General features: G+C 44.7%; 1 protein-coding gene across 7 annotated transcripts in view; it reads left to right on the top strand.

Annotated features, from left to right (window-relative positions):
• SYNE2 (spectrin repeat containing nuclear envelope protein 2) overlaps positions 1 to 16,702 on the top strand; it is a 573,116-nt gene that overhangs the window by 548,470 nt on the left and 7,944 nt on the right. For all 7 annotated transcript variants that reach the window (XM_068254236.1, XM_068254237.1, XM_068254238.1 and 4 more), the window contains 4 exons: positions 6,498 to 6,698; positions 11,717 to 11,845; positions 13,209 to 13,400; positions 16,606 to 16,662. In XM_068254236.1, coding sequence (XP_068110337.1) covers positions 6,498 to 6,698; positions 11,717 to 11,845; positions 13,209 to 13,400; positions 16,606 to 16,662 — 579 coding nt within the window. The remainder of the gene's footprint in view (positions 1 to 6,497; positions 6,699 to 11,716; positions 11,846 to 13,208; positions 13,401 to 16,605; positions 16,663 to 16,702) is intronic.

Genomic DNA, 16,702 nt, shown 5'->3' on the forward strand with positions numbered 1-16,702 from the left:
TGCTGAGAAATGTGTTTAAAGAGAACCCGAGGTGGGTTTGAAGAATATTATCTGCATACAGAGGCTGGATCTGCCTATACAGCCCAGCCTCTGTTGCTATCCCAAACCCCCCTAAGGTCCCCCTGCACTCTGCAATCCCTCATAAATCACAGCCACGCTGCTGACAAACAGCTTGTCAGAGCTGGCTGTGTTTATCTCTATAGTGTCAGTCTGCTGCTCTCCCCGCCTCCTGCAGAACTCCAGTCCCCGCCTGCATCCCTTCCCTCCCTGCTGATTGGAGGGCAGGGACCGGAGCTATGCAGGAGGCGGGGGAGCAGCTGAGACTGACACTACAGATGTAAACACAACCTCACAGAATGGCTGTGATTTATGAGGGATTGCAGAGTGCAGGGGGACCTTAGTGGGGTTTGGGATAGCAACAGAGTCTGGGCTGTAAAGGCAGATCCAGCCTCTGTATGCAGATAACATTCTTTAAACACACCTCGGGTTCTCTTTAACGGACTCTAAACTTTTTTCAATTAAATTGATATATTTCTTGTATTTAAATGTTAATATGAAGGAAAATGACCCAGGATAGAAAGAACCAGTGTAGTTTGAAGTATAAAACCTATTTTTCTTATGAAACCTTTATGGTGAGCGTGATTAGGGGTGTGGCAGGGGAGTGTCCCTTTTTCTTATCGTCTTATGTTGGGAGGTATGTTGTAACAGCAGCCCCTTCTAACTACTTCTCATTCCTCCATGGGGTTCAACAGTTGTTCTTGTGCTTTGTAGTTCATTGTGCAAAATATTATGGAGGTTTAGAGCCAATGGAGAAACAGTCAGTCCCGAGACAGATACTCTATAAATGTGCAGCCATACTTCAGTGACACTTTAAACCCATTTTCAGGTTGAAGTGTGAAGATTTTAGTAAAGATGGTCACTAATAATACAATTTTTCAATTGATCGTTTATGAACGACTATTCGTATGAATGAGTGAAGATGATAGTTTAGGACTACTAATGGACAAAAATCTCCTTACCAATCCGATTGACGGGATTGATCTGAAAAATCGGATCAATTTTATCAATCTGATTGAATGGGTTGGGAGATTTTTTTCTTTTAGGGGTCCCAAAAGATAATTTTTGATTGCTGATACAAAGAATCCTTCATAAGAGATCGGTAAATTGTATCGTTAGTGGCTACCTTAAGGTTTTCTGCTTACAAAAGCATTTTTTTAATCGTTTACAATTTATTTAGATGCATACTTTTGACTTCAGCCTATTATCATTTTAATCCTACTTAAAGTGGCACTATTGCAAAAAAAAAAAAAAAAATTAAAATCTGTGTAAACAAACAAATAAGAAGTACTTTTTTTCCAGAGTAAAATGAGCCATAAATTACTTTTCTCCTATGTTGCTGTCACTTACAGCAGGTACTAGAAATCTGACATACGCGACGGTCTTTGGACTAATCCATCTCTTCATGGGGGATTTTCAGGGATTTATTTATTTTCAAAAGCACTTAGTGAATGGCAGTTGCTCTGTCCAACTGCCAAAAAAACTGTTTAGCAAGCAGGGAAGCTGGCCAGCATCATTGTTTAAATTCCTTTTAGGGAATATCTTCATAAAGTATAAAAGCCTTGCTGAGAATCCCCTTTGAAGAGATGGACTAGTCCAAAACCTGTCGCTTATGTCAGATTTCTACTACTTACTGACAGCACCATAGGCGAAAAGTCATTTATGGCTCATTTTACTCTGGACAAAGCATACTTAAGTCTAAGTGCCCCTATGATAAAATGCGTACATCAAAAAAGGGCGTCGGGAAAAAAGGGCGCGTGGTGTAAACGATAAACAGTATTATCGTTTATAGAAATATTGTGTAGAATTTCGTTTACAAATAGTGTTTTAAGAATTTATAAATCACTAAATAATGTGTATGAGATCGGCAATTCGTAAAACGTTAATCTTCCCTGTTTGTAAAGTGAAACTTGTATTTACGTTTATTAAAAACCCTCCCTGTACCTATCCCTAACCCCTAGACCCCCCTGTTGGTGCCTAAACCTAAGACCCCCCAGTTGGTGCCTAAACCTAAGACCCCCCAGTTGGTGCCTAAACCTAAGACCCCCCAGTTGGTGCCTAAACCTAAGACCCCCCAGTTGGTGCCTAAACCTAAGACCCCCCAGTTGGTGCCTAAACCTAAGACCCCCCTGTTGGTGCCTAAACCTAAGACCCCCCTGTTGGTGCCTAAACCTAAGACCCCCCTGTTGGTGCCTAAACCTAAGACCCCCCCAGTTGGTGCCTAAACCTAAGACCCCTTTGGTGGTGCCTAAACCTAAGACCCCCCTGGTGGAGCCTAAACCTAAGACCCCCTATGGATAATAATAATAAATAAATAACATAAATAACATTAATAAATAAAAAATGTAAAAAAAAAATGTAAATAATTTTTTTGGGTGGATAATAATGTTTTAGAAATTGTGATGATTTAAATTTACAAAATGAGCCCGTGACGAATAACGTTTATAAAGATACTAAATCACTAACATAGTTATAAAACCTTAAAAATCTCCGGGCGCCGTTTGTAAAACGTTAATAATCTCCGGAGCCCTTTTTTCCCTGTTCGGCGCCCATTAACCACCTCGGCGTTCTGATTCCCAAGGATTTCTGTGCAAAAAGCGGTACATTTAATTTTCAGCACCTTTTTTCCTGTAACTTACCAAAATGAGCCAAGCAGGAGTTTAGTATACATTCTGAGTATAATAAAAGTGTCAAACACTAATTCTTGTCAAAAATAAAATAAAATTTATTAATAACTAACTGAAATACCTTGCATTTTTCCTCAATGCAGAAATATAAAGAAAATGCAGAAATAAATAAATCAATGCAGAAATAAATAAATGAAGGCAGAAACAAAATTATACAGGGTACAAGTATACCTTAGAACACTTCTTTAGTGTGGTAGATCTTGAAGCATGGTAATGCGCAAAGTGGCACGTCACAATCTGGGCAGTAAGTGCGGGTCTCTTTCCGCATCTTTTTGCCATCCTTGTCCTTCTTATTGCAGCAAACAACGCACCTTCTTGTAGGGTTTGCTTTCTGTGGGGTCGGTGGCAAGTACTCCACAAAGTGTCTCCCTGAAAGCCGTGCCGGATTCACGACATATGATGCCCTGCGCCCCGGTCTAGATGTTGACTCTGGTGCGGGGTACTTCGTGCAGATTGCTTCCGTCAGCTGCCAGACAAAGTCATGGTGGGGTACAGGCCTTACACAGCTTTTCTTGTAGAGCACATAGCCATTCCACAAACACTGCTCAAGTAAGTGGCGGAAATTTTTTTTATAATATTTCCGCTGCTGCTTGCGGACAGCCGGATAGAAAGTCATGGCTCCATCAGCCCTGTCCACACCCCCCATAGTGTTGTTGTAATCCAGTATGGCTTTGGGTTTATCCACCTCCTGTTTACTCCTGTTGGTGGTGCGGACAGTCTCGACATTATGAATAGTGCTGAGGACACATACATCACGTTTGTCCTTCCACCTTAGAGCCATCATTTTGCCTTTCTGCCAGGCAACGACCTCCCCCTTTTTCAGCTTCCTGGCAGAAAAGGCCGGCGGCAGATTCTGACGGTTAGCCCTCAAGGTACCATAGGCATCGGTTTTATGCTGGACCAGGTAATCAAAAAGTTCAGGGGAGCTGTAGAAATTGTCTGTCGTCAGGCAGTACCCCTGATCCAGCAATGGCTCAATTAGGGTTAGGGCAGAGGAGGTGGCACACCCAAACTGGCTGAACTGAGGGGCAAATTTGGTGCCTTTGCCCGTGTAAATTACAGAGTTCCAGAGTTGGCCTCACATAACATAAACGACTTCACCCCAAAGCGTGCCCTTTTTGATGCAATAAATTGCACCCAGCTCAGTCTCCCCTTATATGCCATGAGGCTTTCGTCAACCGTGATGTCGCGATCTGGAACATACACAGCCTTGAAGTTCGCAACAATCATCTGGTATATGTCCCAAATTTTTTTCAGCTTGGGTGCAGGATGGGTGGCCTCATCAAACTCCTCGTTGTTTCCGAAGTGCAAATACTTCATGATGAGGGTATACCGTGGCTCGGACATAACAGATCCAAAGAAGGGCGTACTGAGGATCTTATTAGTGGTCCAGTACCACTTCTGCAGCGGCTTACCAACAACTCCCTGGAGGATGACGAGCCCCAGGAACACCCAGATGTCGTTGCTGGTCACAGGTTCCCACTTCCTGCTCCGCGAGAACCTGGGTAGAGAAGATTCCTGCTGATGTTGCGCTGCATAGCGATTCGTCTCCTCAACGATCTTGCGGATGACGTCATCAGTCAGGAAGAGCTCCAGAAAGGACAGCGGACTCTCGTCGCACGCGATCTTCTGCCCGGGTGCCCCTGTGAAGGGGAACCTGGGTGGCGGAGCTTGAGTGGGGCTCCCCAGCTCACACCAGGTGCGTGCGACCGTCACTGGCTCCTCGGCTTCCTCATCACTGGTCTCCGTCTCCGAAGACAGGTTACCGGGAACCTCGCTGTCTGTCGATTCCTCTAGGAGCTCGTCTTCGCTGTCGCTTGCCTCGAGGACATCCAGCAACTCCTCGTCACGCACACGCCTCCGGGAGGACGAGGCCATGACCCCAAGCAGGGTACGGGGTCACGGGCAGCGACAAAAAAAAAACAAAACAAAAAAACCAGCAAAAGCAAACGCACAGGGATCACAGCGTCTTGAAAAAGACGGAAAGCAATACGCAATCTGACAGTAATATGAACGAAGCTAAGGCTGGAAAAAAGCAGTAATCGCACAGAAATCGCACAGAAATCACAGATGCTAGCTGACAACAGACTAACACTGGACGCTGAGGACTCTGAAAGAGGGAGAGCCAGTAACTGTTCAGGGCTTTTATTGAGAGCTGACAGGTGTTTGTGTTTGTGCAAACAACTTTTTGAATTACTGTAGCATGATTGGATTACATAGAGTTTGTTTCCCTATGTAATCCAATGATGCTGTCGCCGCGACGGACACTAGGGGGCGCAGGAGCCGGCGTCAGAGGAAGTGGCTGGGCTACGCCATCTTCCCTGACTGCCGGATCTCCGTAGGCTTGCGGAGAGAAGAGGGGAGCGGGGACCGGAGGATCGGGGGAGCCTGGGACCGGCGATCAGAGCCCAGCAGGAGGGAGAGGGAGCCCCGCAGCAGCACAGAGAAGGCGGCGGAAATCATGCGCTGCACAGCGGTGAGTGGGGACAGCGCTGGACGAGCTGAGCTCGTCCTAAACACTAACAGCAACTTTTTCTTGGACGAGCTCAGCTCGTCCAGAACGCTAGGGTGGTTAAACGATATTTATAATAGGAGTGAATGAGGAGCCCTTTTTGTCCACTTGTCTCATGCGCCCAAATCTACTGCTTCCTGATAAAATTCCTGGGTTCTGCGTTTCAGGCGTGTGTACCACCACACTGCACAAGTGCAGGGCCACTGTTCAGAGCACGTTATGTAATGGGCTAGAATCACTATTTCCTTATAATTCTGCAACCATATTATTATTTTGTATTTCTATAGCACCAACATCTTCCAAAGTGCTGTGTGTATATATAGTCTAGTAGTCCCTCAACTGTCCCTCAGAGGAGTTCACAATCTAGTCCCTACTACTATGGCCTCAATTCACTAAGCAGTTTAGACTAGTCTAGTGATGGTTTTTAGTCTACTTATGGTTTGGTCAGTGGCATCAAAGGGTAATTCACTATTACCAAATGTTTTAGACCTGGTATAAACCATTTGGTAATTAGGGGTGTAAAGCAGGGGAAATGATCAAAAGATGCTATTTTCAAACAAGTAGCGATGACTGACATCCTTTTCGTTTTATGAGCTCTTCTTTGCATACGATTAAACTCCTGCATAATTTATTCAAAAGGTTCCATCCTCACATCTAAAATACCTCACATAATTACTTTACCAACCAGAAATCAGCTGGTCTAATCTCTGTCAGAAAAAGTGGGCGTGGTTACTCCTTGTTTGCCTTTGTGAATTGTGTAATTGCTGAATGTTAGACCAGCTCTAAAAACAGGTCTAAAGCATTACACCAAACCATCCGTAGACTAAAAACCATCTGTAGACTAATCTAAACTGCTTAGTGAATTGAGGCCTATATAGTCATAGTCTAGGCCAGTTGTTTTCTTAGGGGGAAGCCAATTAACTTATCTGTATGTTTATGGGATGTGGGAGGAAGCGGGAGTGCCTGGAGGAAATGGACTAAACTAGTGTTGAAAAAAAAATAGTTTACCTTTCCTTTAGGCAATGCTTTATTAATCTGCTGCACTGTGCATAGCTGGCAGCTGCAGTCAGGCTTGTGCAATTCCACAGGCCATTGTGTTCAGTACACCTATACGGTTTCAGAATTCCCCTGGCAACCAGTAATGTATGAAAAAAAAGTGGTGAAGGTGAAAGAGAGGCAACGAAGCATTAAGAATAAGGAATGTTCATGTTTACAAGCAGAAAATGTCTTTTCTTTTTCAGGATACTTTGAATGCCTTTGATAATTATAAAGCTCTGGTTCTGTCTGCAAACCTGAGCAGTAAAGAGTTTCAGCAGATGGACGACAGGGAAAGCAGGAATCTCCTGGGTAGACTCCATGAGGTGAACTCCCGCTGGGACGCCGCGTGTCATCGGCGAGACAAGTGGAGGGAGAGCCTGCAGCACGATCTCTCTCAGTGCGAGGTAGGCCGACTTAATAATTGGTGTAGTTGCCCATGGTTACTGCCGGCTGGGTCACACCAATGGTGCCCATGCATGGTACAATAAATATGTTCGATTTTCCTGTTTATTTGACCAAAACTATTGAATCAAATGAAAGTCCAAAAGAATTTTTAAGAAAAACGAACGATTATCCAGCTTTTTTCAATAAAAATCTGATCGGACATGTTGGAAAAATCTTAACATTCGATCTAACAGAATAATCAAACTAAAATATCTAATCGGGAAGAAAAAAAGAAAAAATTGTAACATGTATGGGTACCAAAAGAGCGCTTTAGTTTGCTTTTGGGGTGGGAAAAAAATCGTACAGCTCATTAGTCAAGCGCTTTTTAAAATGCTGGAGCTTTAAAAGCATTTTGGAAGCGACTATGTAAAGTACAAAAAGATTGTAATCGCTTTAAAAATCGATGAACAGAATGATTTTCAGTTGTTTTTTTTTGGGGGGGGGGGGAGGGGGTTGCCAAAACCCTTTCAGTTCCAGGTCAAGTGTACTTCCTGTTTTGCCACAAGAACTACAAAATCGCTAAATGCAAACTCTCCGTTTGCGAATTTGCTTAGTGACTTTTGGTGTGAACTAGCCCTCAGGGCTCGTTTCCACTATCGCGAATCTGCATGCGTCCAACGCATGCAGATTCGCACATGTAATGCAAGTGAATGGACCTGTTTCCACTGTAGCGTTTGCGTGGTGCGTTTTTATGAGCGGTGAAAAAACGCACAAAAGAGCCAACGAATTCGCCTGCTAGTGGAATGCATGCGAATCGCCGCTAATGTATTTAATAGGGAAATCGCATGCGGTTTTTTACGCGTTATTTTACGCGATTACGCATGCGATTCCGCATAGGAACCAATGTAAATTACACAGGCAGTGACATGGTTAAAAACGCACATAGCCTAACCTATGCGAAATCGCATGCGTAATCGCGTAAAATAACGCGTAAAAAAACACACCTGCATGCGATTTCTTCTGCGGTGGAATCCAGGCGATTCCGCACCGCTACAGTGGAAACGAGCCCTCAGTCTTGGGAATAGTTTTGTTTACAACCGTTTTGTTTGTGTTTCCTTCAGAAAATTCCACACATACCTCTTATTTATACATCTGAAGCCATTGGTGCATTCATTGTATCATGTAATAGGCCCTCAACCTGATGATTTATTGTACCGTGTATTCCGACGTGTATTCCGACTGGGCATATAAGACAAACCCCCCCCCCCCCCAACTTTTCAAGTTAAAATTTACATTTTAGGATATACTCGTCCTATACGACTACCCCTCTTGACTCTTGGACATTTGGATACTGTACTGGTGCTATACTGTATAAACAGGTACAGATACTGGTGCTGTACTGTTGGTGGTACCAAGTATACAACAACCAGCCAATCATGGCAAGTGATGTACCTTACCAGCGATTGGCTGGTTGTTGTATACAAAGCCAGCTTGGATTGGTCAGCTATCCCTGTCTCCAAGACTATCAGAACAGTAGCGCAAACATGCCTCTTTCACCCATCTGGCCCGCCCTTGTGTACTATGACCTCCTTCTCTGCCTCTCAGATCTCGCACGTACGTGCCTGCGCTGCTTCACTGCACTCCTCAGGAGTGAGATCTGAGAGGCAGAGAAGGAGGTACAGTAATAGGAGACAAGGGCAGGCCAGACGGGTGAAAAAAGTGTGTTCTTGCTGCTTTCATGCATTTTTGAGCTCCCCCCACCGTATGCGGCAACCGCAGATTCTCCAGTCCGGCTCAAGAGTTTCAGCACCCGCCCTATAGGACGACACCTGGCATATAAGATGACCCCCAACTTTTTGAGAAGATTTTAGTGGGTTAAAAAGCCTTAAACGCCAGAATATACTGTAATTGAATTGGGGATTTGAAAAGATAAAAAAACAGGCCTTTACTACTACAGTATATCCATTAATGGTTTTGGCTGGAATTTCAGTTCAGTGTCAAATGTACAATTCATCTTCCATCTTTCTGGTTTATAATTTTCATAGAGCAATGTATACAACTTTTTTTTTTCTATTAAAGTGGTATGCATCTCAGCATTTCCTCTTAGTTTTAAAATATTATTTATAACATAAAATCTGCTACCACAAAAAAAAAATTTTTTTATTCATATATGCTGTTCTGATAAAAATTATCAGAACAGCATTCAAACAGTTAAACACATAAGGCCCGGTTCACATTAGCGGTTGTTTGCCAAACGGACCGGATGACCTGACCGGATCCGGACCGGATCCGGATCGGAACCATACGGTTCTGATCCGGATCCGATCCGGATCCGGTCAGGTTGCATCAGGTGTCCATCAGGATGCGATCCGGATCCGTTTGGCAAAAGTTCGTTAAAAACAAAAAAAAAGTTGGGGTCTGGGAGGTCAGCAGAAGGGGGACCTGTGGAATCAGGCCCTCTGCTGTTTAGCACTCACCTCCACCTCCGACATGCTGCCAACATCTCCGGATCCGGATCCAGCTGTGCTGCTCCACTCCAAAATGCTTGCCCATGTGTCCCCATCCAATATCGCCGCAACAATCCCCATAGGAAGTGGGGTAGAACATCCGGATTTCTCAGCCAGTGTGTTGTGCGCTCTCCGGTTCCCATTGGTTTGTATTGGCCGGATGGTGCAGTCCGGCTCCGCCCCGGATACGGCTGCCGGAGGAGCCGGATGAAAAAATAGCGCATGTTGGAACGGAGGCCGGAGTCCGGATCCGGCCCGGATCCGGTCCGGCTCCGGTTTGGCAGAACGGACGCATGTGAACGGACGCATAGGCTTTCATTGCTATGCTGTGCGTCCGTTCCGTCCGTTCTGCAAGCGGTGCGGCTCCGGCACGGCGATTCCGGAGGGCCACCGCAAGTGTGAACCGGGCCTTACTTAGTCCTTCAGTGGAAAGCTCCTTGCCTGAGTGGGGCAGCCTCTGGAGTGATATTATGTTTTGTTTACATTACTTTGTCAGATACATGTAGCAAACATTAACAGACTGTCGAAACTGAACTGCCCTGAGCTGAGAAGCAGAAAGAGCTGAGGAATGATCACTAGATAGATTTTAATATATAAATACAGCAGCTATGCAAAAAATGCAATGACAGCTTTCAGAGCAGATGCACTGTACTTTGAGAATTGGTTATTTGTAAACAAACAATATTACTTGTGCACAAAAGCAAATATAACTGTATAGGTATTTAAAAAGCAGGAAAACACATTGTTGAATGTTTTGTCAGAGTTTTATCCCACTTTAAACATATATAGGCATCATCCTATCTGGAGCAATTGCAGCAGCAGTTAGCGGCTGCTCTGAACAGCGGATCAGTTTGGCGGTGCCTGGTACACATGAAATTGATTGGCCAGCGACTGACCAATTTTACTACTGCCTTGTTTTATGAGAGTTTATACATTCTGTTCAGAATCTGTTGACCCTCATACTACATGGAGGTGGTGAAATTGACAGATCATTGGCCAATCAATATTGGATGTTTTTACCAGGCTTAACGGGAACTTGAGACGAGGGTTGATAAGTTTTATACATACCTTGGGCTTCCTCCACCCTCTCCATGCAGATTGCTCCCTTGCCGAAGTCAGCCCTGTTTTCTGCGGCACAGAATGCTCACAGACACAGCTCTTGCCTGCGCCGCCTGTCCGCAGAGAATAGGGCTGGGCTGATACCGGACGATCTAGGAGGCTTTAGACCCCGGTGTAGGAGCGATCTGCGTGGCCCCTCCGCGCAGATCGCTCCCACACCGGGGTCTAAAGCCTCCTAGCTGGAAGAAGCCCAAGGTATGTTATAAAACTTTTATCAACCCTTGTCTCGGGTACACTAAGCATTTGCTCCGAATTTACTCTTAGGGCTCATTTCCACTATCGCGAATTCGCATGCGTTTTTCGCATGCAAATTCGCATAGCAATACAAGTGAATGGGACTGTTTCCACTTGTCAGGATTCCTTTGCGTTTTTCTGTGCAGAAAAAATTCGCATGGCAGAGCCATCAGAATTCGCATGCCGCATACCGCTATGCGAATCGCATACAATGTATTTAATAGGAAATTCGCATGAGGTTTGGGTATGCGAATTTTCATGCGAATTCGCATAGAAACAATGGAAAAGCACACCAGCACTGCCATGGTTAAATTCGCATGCATCATCACCCATGCAAATTTGTGTGCGAATTCGCATGGTCCCGCATGCGAATTTCGCATCCGCATGCGAATTTTTCCGCGGCGATTCGCACCGCACAAGTGGAAATGCAGCCTCAAAGGAATTATCAGGGCAAAAAAAAAAAAGTTTCACTTACCTGGGGCTTCTACCAGCCCCATGCAGCCATCCTGTGCCCTCGTAGTCACTCACTGCTGCTAATGACTTTTTAAGATATTCCACAGTTTTATTTTATAGTTACTGTAAATCTACTTCTTCAGTTTTTACTTTTTTATTGTTTTTGCTCAATAACACACTCATTGAAGTATGCCAGAGCTAAAATCTATGAACTATTGACCCTTTTTATCTCTATCACTTTATCTGCTCTCAGAAGCCATTTTCTGCTAGGAAAGTGTTTTTATAGTTGTAATTTCTTATCAGTGAGGGACACACTGTAGTCTGGCCTAGTCCTGGCTCAGACAGGAACTGCCACTTGCATACCTGATGTTTATCTCCTCATGTCACATGTCACCTCGGGTATCCTTTAAAATTCAAATGGATTCTTGGGCATTTCCCTGCCTTCCCTCATATTATTTGATAATTAAACATTTTCTGCTCTGCAAATTCAAAAATAAATCAGTCTAACAATATGTTTTTTTGGGGGGGATGTAGAGCGAGTCTCGGCACCTGGAGGGAACCCACATAACATGGGAAAAACACACACAGTCCATGCAGAGAGTACCTGTGCACTGTGAAGGGAGAGCGCTAACTACCGTATTACTCAGATGTTGTTTCTAGCTGGCCTCAAACCTTTAAAATGTAATGTGTATATTTTGTTTTTGTTTGTTTGGGTTTTTTTGCAGGAGTTCCAAGACATGAGCCACCAACTATTACTGTGGTTGACCGAGGCGGAATCTAATAGACTGAAATGCCAGGCATCAGATCACAGGGGAGACCCACAAGCGCTGCTGGAGTGCCAGAGACAGCTAATGGTAAGCCAGCCAGGAGGGCTGTTGTGGTAGAGGCATCATGTGACCTGCGGACTATTGGGATTATAGAGCAGTGTTTCTCTACAGTATTGGACTATGGTGGCTGGTGTTAAAGTACAGCAAAGTCCCCTTTATCCAGGTCAGGGAGCCAGAAGTCTCAAATAACAAGCATGCCTGAGGGGATAACTGGTATTTTTTTTTAAGGGGGGAGGTTGTTTACAGCTTTTAAATAACTTACAGAGCCTCCAGCCTTCCTCTTGCTTCTGTTGGGCACCTGGCTGCTTCCAGCATGGCCCTCAGTGTGTCACACGGCCTGATGCTGGTCACTGGCTTCCGTGCACAAGGGAAGCCAAAAAGCCGCTAGGAGCGAGAGAAGGGCTGCAAGATGTCTCAGGAGGCGGGCTTGTAAGTGTTTGCGGGGGGGGGGGGGGGAGGGGGGTTATTGTGCTTTTTCGAGTGGTTGCTCAAGCAACTGGCAAACACATGTATCTGAGCTGGTATCGGATACCGGGGTCTCTGGTGTACCACCACTTATTGACGGTGACTAGGGACGGTTAATGGGTACCGGGGTCTCTGGTGTACCACCACTTATTGACGGTGACTAGGGACGGTTAATGGGATGCCAATCATTTTGAGACGATGCTGGTTTATGCAGCTTGACAATGAACCAATTGAGTTCCACCTTCCATTTTTGAAAATATTTGTATCCTATTGACTATCCCTCTTGGTGACATTATCTTCAAGTGGACCTCCACTGTAAATTCCTAAGTTAACCACCCCCCCCCCCCCCCCCCCCTCAGATTAGCTGCATGCTTGTTTAAGGTGTGTGACTCAGACACTAATAAATCAGCAAGACTGCCAGGCAACTGGTATTATTTCAAAGGAAATAAATATGGTAGCCTCTTGTAATGTCACCCTCCAATTCCTGTTCCCTTTGTCAACAGTCAGAATACCCAGTGGGCTTAATGGTAATCTGTGACAAAGTAACCTTTTGGATTGGTTGGTGTACAGTACAGTACAATTTTGATTGTATGTACAATCGATACAATATGCAATCTCCTATAGAGATCAAGTAAGCTACTACCAATTTGCATTAGCATGTGAATACGTAACTCTAACCCTAGTTAGTCCTGTAGGAAAAAGGTGCATGTCAACAGCATCCCTAGATACAACATTTAAAACAGTTCTGGTAACATTCTCTAAAAAAGGCCAGATTCTCTGCAGAGCATATTCAGAACAAGCACTAAGGACAAACAAGTTTTAATTGTTTATTTTTTAATACAATAGTTGCATAAAATTGAATATACGGTAATGTTCAGTTTCAGGAATATTGCTGTAATAACTTCTATCCTTTTACCCCCTTTAGCATTTGGAAGAGCAGCTGCTGGAGAAACAGGTCCAAGCAAACTCCCTCCAGGAGATGTCCAGCTCCCTGCTCGGCAGTACGGCTGCCGGTGGCTACACAGAGTCAGACGAGAGGACTCATGTCATCGTAACCAAGATCAGAAGACTCCTAAAACAGATTGAAGACGATCAGAAATCCCTACAGCAAGCACTGGTGAGTAACGCCCAGCTGAGATTTCCTGGCAAAAGTATGCATGTGCCGATCGCTCCTAATATCAAAAACTTAAAGTGTACCTGAGATGGTGAATGAAAGGAAAAAAAAAATACATACCTGGGGCTTCCTCCAGCCCCCTCCGGCCTGATCGCTCCCTTGTCGTCCTCAGTCCCCACCAACTTCGTCCGCAACTGGCACCAGTGAGTTGTGTTTATTTGGTAACTATGGCTACACTGCCCACCTCCCACCGCTGGAGCGGCTCTTCGTCTCTATTGGACGGCGTGCGACTACTACCTCACAATTTTGTCCACGATTCTTCCAACGACCGATTCTGGTGTTGTTGTTTTTTTAACCACTTAAAGAGAACCCGAGGTGGGTTTGAAGAATATTATCTGCATACAGAGGCTGGATCTGCCTATACAGCCCAGCCTCTGTTGCTATCCCAAACCCCCCTAAGGTCCCCCTGCACTGTGCAATCCCTCATAAATCACAGCCACGCTGCTGACAAACAGCTTGTCAGAGCTGGCTGTGTTTATCTCTATAGTGTCAGTCTGCTGCTCTCCCCGCCTCCTGCAGAACTCCAGTCCCCGCCTGCATCCCTTCCCTCCCTGCTGATTGGAGGGAAGGGACGGGGGCAGGGACCGGAGCAATGCAGGAGGCGGGGGAGCAGCTGAGACTGACACTACAGATGTAAACACAGCCTCACAGCATGGCTGTGATTTATGAGGGATTGCAGAGTGCAGGGGGACCTTAGTGGGGTTTGGGATAGCAACAGAGGCTGGGCTGCATAGGCAGATCCAGCCTGTGTATGCAGATAACATTCTTTAAACAAACCTCGGGTTCTCTTTAAGCCCTAGAGGTTTATACCCCCTAGTGACCAGGCCATTTTTTACAATTCGGCACTTTACAACTTTAACGGTTTATTTCTCGGTCGTACAACTTAACACCCAAATGAATTTTACCCCCTGTTCTTCTCACAAATAGAGCTTTCTTTTGGTGGTATATGATTGCTGCTGCTATTTGTGTTTTATTTATATGTATATAATTTTTTTTTTTTTAAATGTATGTCTTTTTATCCCCCCCCCCCCCCCCCCCACACACACACACACACACAGACACACTACGAACCATACACTACACTAAACATATGTAGAATTATGGCTATGGCAGGGATTAGATTTTGGGCCCATCAGAGGGACAGTTAAGTGACAAGGCTGTCCTCTGTACAACGCTGCACAAGATGGCAGCGCTATATACACTTTTATTCAATTATTGTGAAAACACAGCCTGCCAGCTCCGATCGCAGGCTGGTAGGCTGATCACTGCAGCCGGCTGTGTTTACTGACGGGAGCTTGTGCAGGCGCGTGATCCCATCTACTCTCGCTCTTTGCGAGATTATGCAATATGGTGTGACTGAGGAGCGAGCGAGCCAGCCACTCTGCGGCCTACATCCTGTGTTAGGCGGTCGCAGACTGGTTAAGTATTAAGCGATTGTTTCTGCGATCTCGTGATGTGGGTATAGGTGCTTGATGCTTTACGATGTGCGAAAGACCATCATGGCAGATCTTTAAAGAGAATCTGTACTCTAAAATTCTTACAATAAAAAGCATACCATACCATTCTATTCATTATTTTCTCCTGGGCCCCTCTGTGCTGTTTCCGCCACTCCCTACTGCGATCCTGGCTTGTAATTGTAAACACTGCCTAAAACTGGCAAACAAAAGACATGGCTTCTAACCAGCTTGTGATAGGCTGAGAGAAGCTCAGTCTGTGACTCATACAGAGCCTGCAGGGGGCGTGGAGAGGGTGTGTATAACTTCTATCCTATCACAAGTAGAGCAGCACATTCCTGCCTGAACCCGACAAAGCCGTCAGAGGAAAGAAGATTCAATTATATAACAGAGATAATACAGCCACTGTGCAACTAGAAAAGGCTGCAGTAAGACAGACCACATTAGAACAGGTATAGGAACTTAGGATAGATGAAATAAGGCTGAAAATTTTGTTAGTCTCTTTAAGATTCCCCCACAACCGCTTGAACTCTCATGCGCGCCTTTCGTGTGCTGTTGTGTGTTCTTGTGCGCAGGAAGATGGATTGGGGTACCTCGTTGTGGGAGGTGTTGCTGTGAGGTTCCCCGATCCATCTTCAGATGAGTATTTAGCTTTATAGTTTCCGGCACATAGTGTGGTTGATGTATGAACGACTGTTTCTACATAGGTATTCTTGCACACGCTTCACCTAAGGTGGGGGGAGGAGGTAAGGCAGCAAGTAATGGAACAATGCAGCTGACTTTCAGTCCGTGACGGGGCAATACATTCACGATCATGTGTCTGGCATACTATGGGTGAGTACACACATCCAATTTTGATTGACCAATTTTACTACTTGCATATAGTATAAGGGCCAACAGATTTTGAATACTTTGAGAGCATATCTACACAATCTGTTCATACTACATGGTAGTGGCAAACTTGACCAATCAAACTTGGATGTGTATGCCCCCTAAGGTTAAGTTTTAGTGTTGCCTAATGCACTACAATAACAGGCTAACAGCATGGGGAAATGCTGGGTGACACAAATGTGCGATACCAAACAGAAATGACAAAATCATCATTCTGTATCCAGCTGTTGTGTTACAGGCTGGGTTCACACGACATGGCGACAAAAAGTAGCATTTTAGGATGGTGCGTTTGAGTATTACTATTGCATTTTTACAGCATTTTTTTTTTTGCGTTGGCAGTTTTTATGCAGATGCGTTTTTCATGCGTTTGAGGTCCGCTAATGTAAAACACATGCGTTTTGTATGCATTTTTTTTAATGTATGAAAATTACTAGGAAGACAACAGGAAGCGGAAATACATCAGAGATCTTTATTTATTTTCTTTTAATAAAAAACGCATTAAAAAAGCATGCAAACCGCTATGCATATGCATTGCCATAGACTTTCATTATGTGCGTTTTGGCAGCCATCCTGCATAATATGCAACACTACAAATGTTTTTACAGTATGCATCTTGCAAACGCCGGGCTCCGCAGCTTCTTCTGTGTCCCGTAGACTAATATTGCTGCATAAAACGTAGCGTTTCCCACTACACTAGCGTTTCTGCTATTTGTGCACCCAGCCACAAACATACTGGTGATTATCATATGTGCATGTACTTTGAGAAAACTGATTGCTTTATCATCTCCTCTGTGCCCTTGCAGGACGATTGCTCATCTGATGAAGTTGACTTGATTAGACCAGTGGCTGCAGACAGCCAGGTAAGACCTATTTGTTATGCTGGAAATACACCTTGAGATT

This window comes from Hyperolius riggenbachi, chromosome 9 (assembly GCF_040937935.1).
Source record: "Hyperolius riggenbachi isolate aHypRig1 chromosome 9, aHypRig1.pri, whole genome shotgun sequence".
NCBI classification, from domain to species: Eukaryota; Metazoa; Chordata; class Amphibia; order Anura; family Hyperoliidae; genus Hyperolius; species Hyperolius riggenbachi.